Genomic DNA, 16,618 nt, shown 5'->3' with positions numbered 1-16,618 from the left:
CTTCAACTTTAAATGGGGATAATAAAGCACCTAGCTCCCAGGGTTGTTGTAAGAATCAAATGAAATATTTGTAAAGCACTTAGCACAGGGCCTGGAACATAATTTATATATTAACATATTTAATTGATTTATACTTAATAAAAAATACTTGTTTGTTTCCTTCCATTCATCTTATGTATAGGCTATGTTCCTAGCCCTTTCCTCATAGCATTGGGGGAGGAGCATTGAATCTGAAGACACAAGACAGGTATTTAAATCCATGCTTAAATGCCTACTAGCTGTGTGGCTTTGGGAAAACCAATTCCCCTCTCCAAATGTCAAAGTTCTTATTTACAAAATGAAAGAGGATTCAATTCAATAAGTATTTATTAAGCGCCTACTATAAGCCAGGCACTGTGCTAATAGAAGGGGATGCAGAAAAAGGCAAAAGGCAATCCCTGCCCTCAAGGAGCTTACAGTCTAATGAGGAAGACAACACACAAAGGATACAAAGCAAAGGTCTCTTGCTCTCCTAGGGCAGCTAGGTGGAGTAGTGGTTAAGACTTCTCTTATTGAGTTCAAATCTGGGCTCCGACACTTACTAGCTGTGTGACCCTGGGTAAGTCACTTAACCCCGTTGGCCTCAGTTTTCTCATCTGCAAAATGAGCTGGAGAAGCAAATGGCAAACCACTCCAGTATCTTTGCCAAGAAAACCCCAAATGGGGTCACGAAGAGTCGGACACGACTGAAAAACGACCTAATCGTTTTATTCCTTTCAATACTCCTCTTCCCTTTGGCCTTCCTTCTCCCAGTTTCCATTTTCAAATTCAAATTCGGAAGCAACGACCGCGGGGAGAGAGTACCAAGCAATGGGCAGGTAGAGCCTGCAGAGTGTCAAAGGGAAACCAGATGCTTTCGAGGCCCGCCCCTCCCGCCGTGCGTCATTACGTCGGCCATGAGAGATGTTCCCAGGGGCGTGTCTTGTTGCCTCGGTAACCGGGCCGCTATCCCCGCCTCCTCCTCCCCTCAGAGGCTCCCGCCCGGCCCCGGGGAGGGCGGGCGGGGAAGGAGGGAGGAGACGTGTGCGGGCGCTGGCGGGAGCGGTGGTGTGTGGCCGGGGCTCCCGGGGAAGCAGCTCTGGGTAGGGCTGGGCCGGGCCCCCAGGCCATCCCCGCCACCGCTGGCGGCCTCGGCCAGTCCTTCCCAGGCCCCCTTCTCCCTTCGCCGTGGAGGGGTCCCGGGCCGCGCGATGGGCGGCGCTGCCCGCGGGCCGGGCAGGAAGGATGTGGGGCCGCCGCGAGCCCCGGAACCTCGGAGGTAGGGGCGCGCGCGTGGGGCCGGGGCTCGGCGGAGCTGGGGGGAGGGGCGCAGCAGGAAAAGGAGGAAGGGGACCCCAGCAGAGAGGAAGCGAGCCGCAGGGAAAAGGGGCAACAGAAAGGGGGCGTAAAGGGACACCAGCAGAAGAGACTAGCCCCCAGGAGATGAGGTGGGGGTGGGTGGAAGAAGAGGGGTAGCACAAAGAGGGGGAACTGGGTTTGGGGAAGACGACCCAGTAGAAAAGTGGGACCTAGCAATGGGGAAAGGGCATCCCAGGAGGTGGGGAGGGGGAAATTGGCATGAGGAAGGGGGACCAGCAGGAAAAAGGGGGACTGGGTTTGGGGAGGGGCACTCCTGCAGAGGATCGAGGTCCAGCTGTAGGGAAGAGCATTGCAGGAGATCGAGAGGGCTCTGGGCTTGGAGTAGGGGTGGCCAAGCAAAAATGAGGGCTGGGTTTGGGAAAGGGGACCCCGACGGGGAGCAGATGGGGATTAGGTTTGGTAGACATCACCCAGACACCCCAGAAGAGGAGAGAGGGAACTTGTTAAAGCTTTGTGAGCTTTCTGGGGAGGTGTTTGCAACCTCCACCCCCTGCTCCCAGTTGTAGGTTCCCTCCTTCTGCCTTCTGCCACCCAAGAAGAGAGAGTTGGAGTAGAGCCTAGGAGGGGAAAGAGAAGGAGGGGTTATCCTGAAAGAGGAGCTAGATTGGGAGGCATAAGCCGAGGAAAACTGAAAAGCCAAGCCATTTGCTAACTAGGGAAGCTGGGGAGCAGAATTCCTTCAGAGAATCCCTGTTGGTCATGGGAGATAAAAACAGGACTGAACACTTGGGGATTTGCACAGTGGGGTGTGGTCTGGTTTTGGAATAGGTAAGATGCCCCAGTAAGACTTTTTATAGTTTCTCTTTTTCTAATTCTTTGCCCCCTTCCCTTAATGTTTTGGGGGACATTCCTATCTTCTGTTTCCTCTGCTATTTATATAATCAGATGCTTTTTGATGCTATTAGGAAACCATAGGATTTAAAGCAGGAGGAGACCTTTTGGACTATCTAGTCCCTTTTCATTTTACAGATTAGGAGACTGAGGCCACAGAGGAGTCAAGTGGACCAAGGTCACACAGATATTACCCAATGATTCAGGTCTTTAAGTGTCTTTCTTTTTCTCTGTACTGTCTCTAGCATGTTTTCTGCAGCCCATTGGCAAAGTGTCAGGCAGTCTAGAATTCTTAGCCCTTGCCAATGAAACAAAATTCGATTAAACATATAGATTAGTCCAAATATACCACATTTGCCCAAGGAGGCCATAATATAAAAAAAATCTTTTTAAAGTTTTTTGCTGGTATTTTAAACCATTTCCCCAAAGGCAATTTGCAAATAGCCTCTAAACTCCAGGGCTAGAATTGGTTATGCAAAACAGTGCATAAAAAAAAAGACATTTTCCCCCTTCCTCTGTAACATAGTTATCAATGTACTCTTATCATGATATATGGTTATATTATTTCGGTGCCTGTGAGTAATTCAGTTATGTGACTTATTAAATGTTTTGCCTTAAAAACTTTTTTTTTTATTACTTGGCTGTTTGAAAAAAAATCGAAATAGTACAGAAATCCTTGGTACTGTGGCCTATCAGTAGGAAAAATAATGTGGCAAAATGTACCAAATGCAAATGCTTAAAAAAATCTAAATTCTTAGTAGCAGATAAACATGTTAACCAGTGGATTAACCAAGTCCTTTGCTTCTCTAGGCTATTCATATAGTCATTTCTGTAGATGTCTTTGTTCATTAATGTTGTTCCTCTGCCAGAAAGTGAAGTGGGAAAAAAAATGTGAAAGCTTGATACATTTTGTGACTTATTCACTCCAATTAGCTTGGTATCTGTAACCTTATTTTTTTTTTATCCCTGTGAGGCAGGGAGTGGGAAGGAATTGCCCTTCTCATTTTCTAGAGGAAGAATCTGAGGCCCAGGGTGATGACTACTCCAAAGAAGCACAATCAGAGGTAGATTAGAATCCAATGATTCTGCTTCCAGTGTTCTTTTCCATCTTCCTTAGTTTCTAGGATGAGGTTTTTAACTTTAGGTCTAAACTAACCTCAATTTTGAAGCGGTGTGGAAGAAAAGCTTTTCACTAAACAGTTTGTATAACTTACCAAAGAAAAATGTTATATGTTATTTGAAAAATGAGACCTGTGTGAGCTGTTAATTTTAAAATATAGGTACAGAAATGAAATAATTTAAATTAAAAAAAGAGGAAAAGAAAAGAAAATTGCTCTGCTAGATTATTTCAGTTAATCATTGTTAATTGTATTTGATGTCAAGGAGTTCTTACTGTAGCTATCTGAACAGTTCCTTGGAAACATAGTTAACATTAAAACCTTTTTGGGGGGGGAGGGGGAATGCCAATCAGGATGACTGTTTCCGACTCATGTCTACCTAATGTTTTCAAATAGGTTGGGAGATGGTGTGTATGATACCTTCATGATGTTAGATGAAACTAAATGTCCACCTGGCCCAAATACAGCCTGCAACCCTTCTGAACCAGCTCTACCTAGAAGATTATACGTAAGTAATTTAGCTATTCTTTGTACTCTACTAATTGGTTTGTTAAGAAGGAAGCATTACTAGACCTTCTGAAGACTTTGTCATTTGCTTTGTCATGGACCACAATATACCCTCTGATCCTGTTTCTCAAAACACTTATGTCCTCATTCCCACCACCCCCTTACTATGGCTCCTGTGTAAATGTTACAGAATGATTTTTGGAACAAACCCCAATTTCCATCTTGATTACTGCAATAAATATAAATCACTAGGGGAAAAAAAATAAACCAGTGTGCTACTTTTAAGTAGGTGGTATTTATTTTCAAATTATATGACTACAAAAGATCCTTTTATGAAAACCATTGATAAGTTTTGTGCTTTCCTCTCTCTGCTAGTTTTCCTCTACAAGATATTAGAAGTACTTACAGATGCTTGATGACATCAAGTTAGGAACTAGAACTGTGATTTAGTGATATGGGGAAATCCCATGTTACAAACTTCCCTCTACCAATGCAGTGTTGGAGTGTCCCAGAATGACTTGCCCAGCATCATATAGCCCGTATGAAGTGGAACTTGAACCTAGGACTACTTGGTTTTGAGGTTGGCTCTCTATTCTCTACACTAGCTACTCCAAAGCTCATTTGGCATTGGATTGCTTTTTTTTGAGGGAAGTGAATTTATCTGCTAATTGTACTTAAGTAAGACTAGTGGCCCCGTGTAAGCTAGGTGTTAGGAAAGCTGTCTGGTACTTAATAAATTTACTGTGGTTATAACATTGTGAACAATTGAGTTGATTATATGTGATAGTTCTCATTTATGCTTTTCTGTTTTAATACCTAAGGAGGTTTTTATGAGAAAGGAAAATCACTCATCTTCATTCTCCTCCTTAAGCATTGTTCAGATTTTGCTCTGTTTAATGGGAAGCCAGTGTGGAATCATCCTTTTTTTCTTGTTACTTTCTAGATGCATAATATTTGAAGCATGTGCCAAGAACATAAGGCCAGACATTTGGAAGGCCAGTCATTCTATTTTTATCTCTTTTCTGAAGTACAGTATCATTTCCTTCCCATTCACAGCATACAGTGGTTTGCTTCCTGGGCACGTAAAAACCTCTTAACAGTTCTATAACCACCATACCCCTTCAGATAGCCATCAGATCTCTTAATTGCTCAAAACCACCATATGGGGTTTCTCAGGGAAACTGAGTGAAAAAAGCAAACTACTTTTAGAAGTGGATTACTTTGTCAGTCATCTGACTCAAAGGGAAGTTCATTTGTATTCTAGTTTAAGCAGCCACTCTGCATTAGCCTAATAGAGCCATACTGCTAACAATGCAAAAGGTATTTAATTCCTGTCACTTTGTACTCAGTATGCTATTAAATTTTTGTCTACTAATTCTAGTCTACATTCTAGTCTCAACATTTTTTAGATTTGATTGTAGATTTAAAATTCTTACTTTACAGCTATGTAATGTATATACATATATGATATATGTATATATGTGTGTGCATAGACATATATTTATGTATATATGTTACTGAAGGATTGTAGACAGCTAGGTGCCTAAGTAGATGGAGTAGAAGACTCATCTTCCTGAGTTCAAATCTAGCTTCAGACCTTACTAGCTGTGTGAGCCTGGGCAAATCACTTAACCCTGTTTTTCTTAGTTTCCTTATCTGTAAAATGAGTTGGAGAAGCAAATGGTAGACCACTCCAGCATCTTTGCCAAGATAACCCCAAATGGGGTCACAAAGAGTGACAATAGCTGAAAAATTACTGAACAACACAGCAGTAACTAAAAGGATGAGAGAGATGGGTGAACTTCATAGCTGGCTACAAAGAATGATGTAAAATAAAATCCTCTTTTGAGCACAATAATAATAACTAGCATTTATATACCGCTTTGGGGTTTGCAAAGCTCTTTCCATTTTGGTTCTGTTTGATTCTCATAACAACCATGGTCAGTTAGGTGCTATTTATTTCCTGATCTAACAGATGAGTAAAGTAAGGCTGAGAGAAGTTAGCTGACTGAAGCAGGGCTACATAGCTAATAACTATCTGAGGCAGGATAGGAAATCTGGTCTTCCTGTTTCCAAGTCCTGTGCTCTATCCACTGCTTCATCTAGCTGCTATCCCTATCCCCTTCCTCCAATTAAATTTTGTCATTTAAGAACATTTAATATATACATTCTCTCAATAATTATAAATATGATGTGTTACCTGGTCACACTTGAGGTGGATTGGCTATGTTTGGTTTAACATCTGTAGTAGTTGGGTATATTTAGAATCAGATACAAATTGCCATGTCACTGTGACCAGCCCTAGAATAGAAATGTATAATGTTCCATAGCTAGTTTATAGTCTAATATGCTGAGTGCACAGTGGAAGATTTTCTCTAGAACAATGGAAAGATTTTATTTATAGCATAGGGCACTTAATTCCTTATTTATATGAGACAAAATTTGTATTAGTTGCACAAAAGGAAAGCATCCATTGGAAGGATCCCCCCCCCACTTGGAAAAAATTCCCTAACTTCATGTCTTCGATGAAAACTTTCACAGACATTGGTGGGAATTTTTCAATTCCTTTGAAATAATATCCTCTATCTTGATTTTGTATTTCTATGGAAACAGAATCTTTTACTTGAAGATTCATCTGTCCTTCCCAGTGCTCTGCATCTGAGATGCATTGTTGTAATGAACATAAAGGAAGCCTTTCAAAATGAGCTTTTTATGTATAGATATATGAGGTAAAGGGCGCATGCAGCATGTGCCCATCCCCAACTGTCTTCTCCCACCAGCCTAGTTGTTGTTGACTCAAATTCTACAATTTGAGGTTTATTGTTTTGGGGTAGGGTGGTGCAGCTAGGTGGCGCAGTGGATGGGGTGCTGGGCCTGAAGTCAGGCTGACTCATCTTTGTCAGTTCAGATCTGGCCTCAGACACTTACTAGCTGTGTGACCCCAGGCAAGTCACTTCACCCTGATTGCTTCTGTTTCCTCATCTGTAAAATGGGCTGGAGAAGGAAATGGCAAACTACTCCAGGCTCTCTGCCAAGAAAACCCCAAATGCGGTCACAGAGAGTTGGATACAACAGAAATGGCCGCAGACCTGCAGCAAAGGGCATTGGTTCTCTATTAAAATAGAGAGGTAGCACATTAACTTGGATAACTTCCCTAGATGGGGGCACCCTTGTTAGCTGTGGGCTGGGAGTAGTGTAAGAGTGTTGGGTGCTAGGTGGTGCATAGAGAAGGAGGAGGTAAGGGATACTGAAATGGAGACTAGAGGGTACTACCGAAGACAGGCTTTGACAGCTTCTCCATTTTGCTAAGAGTGAACACTGAAACTTCCAAAGATAAGTAAACAGAAACACTAAGATGAAGAATGTAAGAAGTAATGATTGAAATGCATACAAATATTTTTACCATTAATAAGTAGATCTCAGTTTTAATGAAGCTCATGAAAAATAGGCAAGTTCTTTCTATAGTTCAGCATAATATAGGCCTAGAATAGAACACCAGAATTTTAGACCTGAAAGAGATCGTTTAGTTCAAGCCCCTTAGTTGTACAGAGGAGGAAACAGACTTTTACTACCCCTACCAGTAGAAATACTTATGTGGCTTTCTAAACTTACTGAGTGGATACACTGTTTACTAATACAATCTAGCAATTATGTATTTGGGTTCATTGTTTAGTGTCTGTAGTTCTATTAATATCGCTGCTAAACCATAATTTTGGAACCAAGGGCTGAGATGGGCTCCTATCTCACCTTTTTATTTTAAAACTAAAGGCCAAAATGGGAAATGTCTGTGGCCACATTTGTAATGACTGCTCTGATGTTGCTTAAGAGAGTGTAACACTTTTCTTTTCTTTTTTTTTTTTTTTTGGCAACTTGAGACATTGGTGACCTAGAAGTAGCCAAGGATTAATTAATAGCCCTTACCCGGAGTATTATTTGAGGAAGCTGTCTGCAATCTGCAACCAGTTATTTAAAGCTGCACTTCATCCATCTTTTTTTTTTTCCCTTCATGTGTTTTCTTAGGCTGGATTTGATTTGATTTACAACAAGCTAGGCCATTTTGAATACCAATGGCTTTTTTGCTGAGGTTATGATTAAATTCCATTTTCTAAAGGTATAGCCTTTTTGGATTATCATCTTATGATGATTATCACATTACTTATGGAATCTAGAGACCAGAACTCTGGCTCAGGGCCATTGCCTTCATCAAAATCAAGGGTTCATCCTTAACATTGTTTGGTTCATGGACTCCTTTAACGTTTTGATAAAGCCTACAGACCCCTTCTTGGAAGGTTTTTTTTAATGCCTAAAACAAAATATATAGAATAACAAAGGAAACTAATATGTTAAAATACAGTTATCAAAATACTTTTTACAAATAAAAAACAAACTCACAGACTGAGTGGGGTGTCTGTGGACTTTGGGTTAAAAACCTGATCTAAAGTAATCTGCCAAATAGGCAAACAAGCAAAACATGATCTACTTCTGCTTCTAGAAGGTATAAAATTGGCCATATTATGATTAGGGCTCCAATTCCTTAAAATGTACTGAGAATAACTCTTTTGAGATATCCCAGGGTTTTAAATCTCTTCTTTCCCTTTTTCTGTTCTGTTCTTAACCTTTTCTACATCATTCATACAAATGATTCTTGACTGTTGCTTTTTAATTTTTCTTTTTCAACCTCTAACTTTAACATTCCCTTTGAGTAATCTTTCTACCTGTGACAAAGTCAGAGGAGCTTTCCTCTGAAGAATCACTGCTTATTGGAGTAGCTAGGTGGCACAGTGGATAGAGCACTGGCCCTGGAGTCAGGAGGACCTGAGTTCAAGTTTGGCCTCAGACACATAACACTCACTAGCTGTGTGACCCTGGACAAGTCACTTAACCCCGATTGCCTCACAAAAAAAAATCACTGCTTATCACCAAATAAATAAATAAAATATAACACAATGGAGACTAGATCGTGTTGGGATTTTTAGAGGGAAAATGTCTGTTTTATTGATCTGTTTTGAGTTTTGTGAGGTTTGATGCCTCATAGAGCTTTTTGTAAAAACATCTTTTCTACCAGAAACTTATTATTGAATTGCATAGAAATAGCAATGAATAACTGGAACCATCTCTAATTTGTAGATTCAGTCAACTAATATTTATTGAGCACTTATTATGTGGCTAGCAATTTGCTGGATGCTGTGGAGAAAACACAAGATATTTTGATATCATTCTTACCATCAAGGAGCTTACAATCCAACAGGGAAGGCAAAATATGCAAGTACTTTAGTTTGCTATTTTTATCAATTTATGATTTAATGTGTGCTAGTGTTGGCTCCACTGATGCGGATTACAGCTGTTCTTCATCATATTCTATGCAATTCTTTTCCATGTCTTTCCACAAATCTGTTCTGGAGGATCCACCCAGCTCACGGGGTGTTTTCATTTCATTCTTTTACCATCTACTCAGTACCAATGTACCACATTCATGATGTGTGCCATAAGATTGTAGATTTTAGGCTCAACAGCACCTCAGATGTCAGTAGTTCAGATCCTATAATCCCCATATCACAGATGAGAAGAGCAGTCCCATTGAGGGTTAGTAACCATTCTGGGTCCCATACATAGTCGAGGTGCTGGTGTTCAGATTGAGAACCTCTGAACCTAGAGGATACGCTGCGTAGCTTTCTCTTGCCCTTTGAATGACTCTAATTTTGCCTGTGTAGAAGCCCATTGTGGTACCTCATTCTGGTGCTGGAAGGGAACCTGAATTCAGGTGCTCCATGGAGGTGGAGCAAGCTCTGGCAGGCTAGGAGGGCTTTGGGTGTGAGCCAGATAACAGAAAATGACAGTCTCTCATTTGGAAGGATTGTCAGCGCCCACTGAGTCCTCCCCCCCTTACCTGAACAATACTCCTCTGTGTAGTCTATGTAGTAGTTCCCTAGCCTCTGCTGGGAGACTTGCAGTGATGGGAGCTCATGGTCTGTCTCTCAGGCCGCCTGATCCTCTTTGGAATGGCTTGATGGGGCGTTTCTGTTCTTATGTGGAGCCTGCACTTACCCTTTTGTAACCTGCACCCTCTGGGGTCAGGCAGAACATGTCTGATCTTTCAATGTGATGGCCCCTTGCATACTTGAAGAAAATTATCATCTCCTCCCTAAGTCTTCTTTTCTCCATGGGAAACATCATATTGTATGATTTGGAAGTCTTTCACCATCCCAGTGGCCTTCCTCTGAATGCTCTTTAGCTTACTAATGTTCTTGCTAAAATGGTTGCCTAGAACTGGACATAGTACTCGATACATCTCAGTGTTTCTATTTGCTGGGTCCCTCAGTGCAGCCCAAGGTTGAGTGAGCTTTTGTGGCAGTCATCTATATTGTTTGTGGGATCGTGGATTTAAAGCTGGAAGGGACCTTAAGGTCACCTTGCCCAACCACTTCCTTTTTTTTTTGCTTGTTTTGCATTTCTTTGTATCACCGATGCTTAGCATAATGCCTGGCAAACTGACAGACTGAGCAAATTGAGGCCTTGAGGGGCTGAGTAACTTGCTCAAGACCACCATGGCAAGGCTGGGAGTCCTGGTCCCAAATCTAAATCCAGTGGTTTTTCCACCAAGCCAAGTAGGCCTCCAAACCTCTAGGTCTCTCTCAGATACACTGCTATGTAGCCACACTTTCTCCATTTTGTAATTGTGAAATGTATTCTTTTGAATCCAAATGTAATTATCCAAATGTAATCTGCATTGTCTATATTAAATTTCATTTGACTAGATTCAGCTTTATATACTAGCTTGTTGAGATACTTATTTTTGGATTCTGTCATCCTGTGTATTTGCTGTCTTTCAGCTTTGTGTCACCTACACACTTGAAAATTATAGTTATACTTTCATAGCTTTTATAGCCTTATATAAAGGCTTCATCCAAATTCCTGATTCAGCAATGTTATATAGCACAGATTTCAAGGGCACTGCACTAGAGACCACTTCCCAAGCTGACATTAAATGATTAATGACTGTTCTTTGGGTCTGGCCATTCCATGAATTCCAGATCCCAAAGTATACTGTTATCTGGCCCACATCTCTCTATCTTTTTCACAAGAACAGCATGAGACATTTTGTCACAAATTTTATTTAATATAAGTAAAATATATCTACAGCATCTTCCTGCTCTCTCAATTTTGTGACACTGTCAAAAGAGGAAGTTGGGTTAGTCAGCCGTGACTTGTTCTTGATAAAACCATTCACTCTAAATAGTTGTGATCATTGTTTCCATGGCTAGATATGCACTAACCAGTTCTTTAATAATAAATTCTAGAATTTTGCCAGGAATCCAAGTCAAGGCCACTGTTCCATAATTTGTAGACTCCTTTCTCTTCCCTTTATTGACAATTGGAGTAGTCTTTGCCCTTCTCCAACCTGACAGGACCTCTCCCATTCTCCAGGATCTTCTAAAGCTCACTGAGAGTGGCTAAGCAATCACAACTGCCAAGTGCAGTTTATTGGTGACTTGAACTCATGAGTGAAAACAATAATAATAATAAGAAGAAGAATAAGAACTAACATTTATACAGTGCTTTAAAGTATTTAAAGAACTTTCTAAGGTCTCCCCCTCTCTCTCTTTTGTTAGTATTATCTCTTTTGATCCTCATAATAACCCTATGAAGCAAGTGCTATTATTCTCTCCATTTACAGATGAGGAAACTGAGGATGAGAGAGCTGTGTGACTCTGTATGCAAGGGTCACATAGCTAGTAAGTGTCTGAGGCTGGATTGGAACTCAGGTCTTCCTGAATCCAAGTCCAAGACACTTGTGCTGTGCCTTTTAGCTGCCTCAAGAGCAGCTAGGTGATTTCTTCCTATCTCTTATTGTGTTTTGTCTTTGTTAAGTTGTTTTAGTTGTGTCTGACTCTTTGTGACCTCATTTGGAGTTTTCTTGGCAAAGATACTGGAGTGATTTGTCATTTCCTTCTCCAGCTCATTTTACAGATGAGAAAACTGAGGCAAACAGGGTTAAGTGACTAGATTTGAATTCATGAAGATGAATCTTTCTGACTCCCAGGCCCAGCACCCTATCAACTGTGCCACCTATTATCCACTTTTGTTCTCTTCTTTCCAGTCTAAAGATGCTTCTCTTCAGCAGATTAAACTGCAAAATAAGGATTGAACAGCTCTACATTCACTTTTATCACTTACCATCAAATCATTCACCTTTAGGAGCAAATTTCCCCCTTCTTTGATCCTCTTTTCCTCATTATATAGTTTAAAAAAAATTAAGTCTCCTACCTTAGTTGTTGTCCTTATCTTTGCTGTCCAGGCTTAGCTTGTTCCAAGTTATAGTACCTATAACAGCATGGGCTCTAAATTTGTATAATCCATCCATCCATCAGTGTGGAGGGAGTTCACACACCAGGAGTTCCCTAAACTAATGAAATTTCAAGTCTGGGTCAAAAAAATTCTTATAATTTGCCTTTGCCTCTGATTTCTGTACATATCCTTTAAAAACCCATGTTGGTCAGTGAATCTCCTCTTTAGACAACTTTGCCTTTTCTTTCTTATCAGTAGTATTTCTCTGTGTGTCTTCAAAATTTCATTCTGAAGCCTAGCTTGAGTTTACCTCTCTTAGTGATTTTAACCTTATGTAATCTAATTTACACTTCCTCTAACTCCTTGAAGTCTGCTTTCCTAAAATCTAGAATGCACATCAGATTACATCTAGCTTTTCTCTTCTTCTATATCACCAATTTCAAGATGAAATGGTCATTTCCCCCACAAGGTTCCAATCATTCCCAATCCAGTAATCAATTCCTCTACCTTCTGAAGAACTGAGTTATCCTTCAAGCATATCAGCTTTTCTGATCTGGGCAGAGAAAGAGAGCATTGGAAGATGGGATAACTAAAGTCCCCCATCACAACTATGATGATACTTCCATGCTATGCTTGTGATCTTTTCCTCAACTCTCCTTTCTGGCCAGGTGCTCAGTAGTATATACTTCAATGACAATGTTTTTTTTCTGTTTTTGCTTTGTTGATCTTCACCCAAATTTTCTACACCATGCTGCCTTCCCCTCTGGTTCCTGAATTTTCTCACATGAGTATTTCTTAATATCCAGACCTACTCTTCCCAGCCTCCAAACTTATGCTGTTCCTTCTGAATAAACTATATCCCTCCAGGCTCTTTTTCAGTCATGGATCTCTCACCCCACTAAGTGTGAAACCTCTGAGGTCATATTTGTCTGAATTCATTTGGATGGATTGCTAGTTCATCTTCCTTATTACTCATCCTTTTTTGTATTTGTCTGGAGATATCTGAGGTGATGAATTTAACTGCTTCTTGGCTTTGGCCACCTCTCTGGGTGTTACTCTTTGTATTTTCCTTCCTATGTTGTAACTCTTTTCTTGGGCAGCTCTTTCCCTTTCCCTTTCTTTTTAGTTTACAGCTGTTTTGACTAGATTTGCAAGACTCCAGATATCTTCTTACTAATACATTGTACACTCCATCCATAGCAAGAGATGGTCACTTCTATTTTAAACTATTCTCTGCTATCTGTCTGTTCTCTGAGAAGCAGCCTGTTTAGTGCAGAGGATTATTTCCAGAAAGTTGACCACCATGTGATGAATGTTTTTAGACAAAAATTACATGACATACGCACATGGATGCAAACATGGTTAGCAAACAATAGAAAACCCTTTGCATTAAATTTTGTGGTATAGATTACAAGTTGCACAGATCAAAGAAAGAGGAGGGCATTCTGAGTTTGGAGTAGCCTCAGAGAGTCCAATGGAGGTGGTGAGACTTGAGCCAGCCTTTGAAAGCTGGTGAGATTTGGGTGGGGAGGAGAGAGAACATTTCCAGCATGAGCAACAGTACACAGACAAGAACAAACATGGCATATGTAGGGGACTTTTAGGAGACTAACCTGATGGAAGCAAATGTTTCATATTGGGGAGTAGAGGGATATAATCTTGGATAGATAAGGTAAAGACAGAGTAGGGAAGACCCTAAAAAACCAGAGAGAAAAGTTTGGACTTGATGCAACATCCCCATTGTATGATCTTGGGAATCTTAGACACTGAGATATTAAGGGACTAAGGTCTAAAAACAAGCTATTGTGAAGTCAGGACCAATAATACTGATTTCCTGATGCCTAGTCTAGAGGTCTCTAGTTCAATTTTCTTTCTCCTTTTTGGGTCATTTTAAGTTTAATAAAGGGCATTACTAAATTTAAGAGTTTATGGAATTTTTGTATGGTTCATTTTCTTTCTGAGTAGTTTCACATTTTTTTTTCTGTGGCCTTTTAAGTCTCATATATCTTCTTCTTCTTTCTAGATTACTACTGAAAAGCTAACAACCAGCCACACTCAACCAATCCCAAATGGAGGTGACATTAAGGTGGAACAGCTGTTTCAGGAATTTGGCAACAGAAGAACCAGTACTTTTCAATCCATAGGAACAAATACCTCTGAAAAGTATCCTTCCACCATTTCTCAGGGTAAAAGTTCAGACAGTTTGAACACTGTCAAATCTGGTAGCTCATCCAAAGGGCTAAAAGTGGTACCTCTGACTCCTGAACAAGCACTAAAGCAGTATAAGCATCACCTGACTCCTTATGAGAAGCTAGAAATCATCAATTATCCTGAAGTTTATTTTGTGGGTCCAAATGCTAAGAAAAGGCATGGCGTCATGGGTGGCCCCAACAACGGGGGATATGATGATGCTGAGGGAGGCTACATCCACGTACCTCGAGACCACTTGGCTTATAGGTACGAGGTGTTGAAAATTATTGGCAAAGGCAGCTTTGGGCAGGTAGCTCGAGTCTATGACCACAAACTTCACCAGTATGTCGCCCTGAAGATGGTTCGCAATGAAAAGCGCTTTCATCGACAAGCAGCTGAGGAAATCAAGATTTTAGAGCATCTTAAGAAACAGGATAAAACAGGCAGCATGAACGTTATTCACATGCTAGAAAGCTTTACATTCCGGAATCACGTCTGTATGGCTTTTGAGTTGCTAAGCATGGACCTCTATGAGCTGATAAAAAAGAACAAGTTTCAGGGGTTCAGTGTCCAGCTGGTGCGCAAATTTGCTCAATCTATCTTGCAATCTCTGGATGGTCTCCACAGAAACAAGATCATTCACTGTGACCTGAAGCCAGAAAACATTCTTCTAAAACAGCATGGCCGCAGCGCAACCAAGGTAATTGACTTTGGGTCCAGCTGTTTTGAGTACCAGAAACTCTACACGTACATCCAGTCTCGTTTCTACAGAGCACCAGAGATCATCTTGGGAAGTCGATACAGTATGCCTATTGATGTTTGGAGCTTTGGCTGCATTCTAGCTGAACTTTTGACTGGACAGCCTCTCTTCCCTGGAGAGGATGAGGGAGACCAGTTAGCTTGTATAATGGAACTTCTAGGGATGCCCCCTCCAAAACTTCTCGAGCAAGCAAAGCGTGCCAAGTACTTTATCAACTCCAAGGGTCTTCCTCGATATTGTTCTGTGACTACTCAGGCAGATGGGAGGGCAGTCCTTGTGGGAGGGCGTTCACGCAGGGGTAAGAAGCGAGGTCCCCCAGGCAGCAAAGACTGGGTAACAGCGCTAAAAGGGTGTGATGACTACTTGTTTATAGAGTTCTTGAAAAGATGTCTTCATTGGGACCCCTCTGCCCGCCTGACCCCAGCTCAGGCCTTAAGACACCCTTGGATTAGTAAACCTGTGCCCAGACCTCTCACTACAGACAAAATATCAGGGAAACGGATAGTAAATCCTGTGAATGCTTTGCAGGGATTGGGTTCCAAATTGCCTCCAGTCACTGGAATAGCCAACAAGCTTAAAGCTAATTTAATGTCGGAAACTAATGGCAGTATACCTCTGTGCAGTGTCTTGCCCAAACTTATCAGCTAGTAGGGAGTGATCTGTGTGAAAATATGCATAAATGATATTTTTAATCATCCTGAGAGCCTGCAAATTGGAAAATATAGCATCCTCGGAGCCCCTGTGTTTGGCGGACAAGACTTTTTTAAAGGCAAAACTTTTTTGTATGTATGGAAATGAACTTTTCAAGGGCTAATTATCTAACCACCTTGTTTCAGCCACATTTCAGCACCTATTAAATTACTTTTTATAGGTCAGTGTACTTTCTTGGTCAATAAGTTTAGATATACTTTAGTGTATTTTATTGAATTAAAATCCCCACTCCTGGGACAAAGTGTATAGAAAAATGTGTCCTGGCTATGATCTCCATTCTAATGTAACATCTCTTTCCATTGGTGAGCAGCTGAGGAAATCAAAATTTTGGAGCGTCTTAAGAAAGAGGATAAAATTGGAAGTATGAATGTTATTCCTGTACTAGAAAGCTCCACAGTCCAGAATTATATTTGTTTGTCCTTTGGATTGTTGGTGAGGAGTGAGAGTAGGAGTGGAGATGACTTTAGGAATATGGTGGCAGTTGGATGATATGGAGAACCAAAAATCTCTTGCCCCAAGAAGTTGTTTTCAGGTCTTCATGACAGGGAAAAGAGAGATAAGTCCTGTGGGTCCTGTTCTTTTTCCTCAGTACCTAGGATTCAACTTCTTCTTTTCTTATGATTCTAACTTGTTTTCTAGAAGCTCAGAGGGCATAATAGCCTTTGTTCCTCATTCTCAAATCACCCTGAAGATTCATTTGAGAACTGAAGCCCAGCCCCATGACATCTCAGTTGTTCCATGGTCACCCACAATGCTAGATGCAGAATCAGCACTAAAACTCAGGTTCATTAACTTGGCTTCTGTGTATACTAAGTTG

General features: G+C 41.0%; 1 protein-coding gene across 8 annotated transcripts; it reads left to right on the top strand.

Moving 5' to 3' along the window:
• The first annotated feature begins 1,042 nt into the window (after positions 1–1,042).
• On the top strand, positions 1,043–15,965 carry DYRK3 (dual specificity tyrosine phosphorylation regulated kinase 3). Of its 8 annotated transcripts, none has more exons than XM_078156363.1 (5): positions 1,208–1,297; positions 2,368–2,435; positions 3,744–3,855; positions 4,798–4,849; positions 14,164–15,965. In XM_078156363.1, exons 3-5 carry the CDS (start codon positions 3,782–3,784, stop codon positions 15,736–15,738), a joined length of 1,701 nt encoding a protein of 566 aa, XP_078012489.1. In that variant the 5' UTR covers positions 1,208–1,297; positions 2,368–2,435; positions 3,744–3,781; the 3' UTR covers positions 15,739–15,965. The 8 variants fall into 8 exon arrangements, with proteins under 8 accessions (XP_020858676.1, XP_078012489.1, XP_078012487.1 ...); XM_078156361.1 differs by lacking the exon at positions 4,798–4,849 and adding an exon at positions 3,207–3,293; XM_078156365.1 differs by lacking the exon at positions 4,798–4,849.
• Positions 15,966–16,618: the final 653 nt, after the last annotated feature.

The sequence above is a fragment of the Phascolarctos cinereus genome, unplaced genomic scaffold (assembly GCF_003287225.1).
Source record: "Phascolarctos cinereus isolate Bilbo 61053 unplaced genomic scaffold, phaCin_HiC Scaffold_5;HRSCAF=322, whole genome shotgun sequence".
Taxonomy (NCBI): domain Eukaryota; kingdom Metazoa; phylum Chordata; class Mammalia; order Diprotodontia; family Phascolarctidae; genus Phascolarctos; species Phascolarctos cinereus.
Note: the sequence above shows the minus strand (reverse complement) of the source record. Positions and strands in the feature narration are given on the sequence as shown.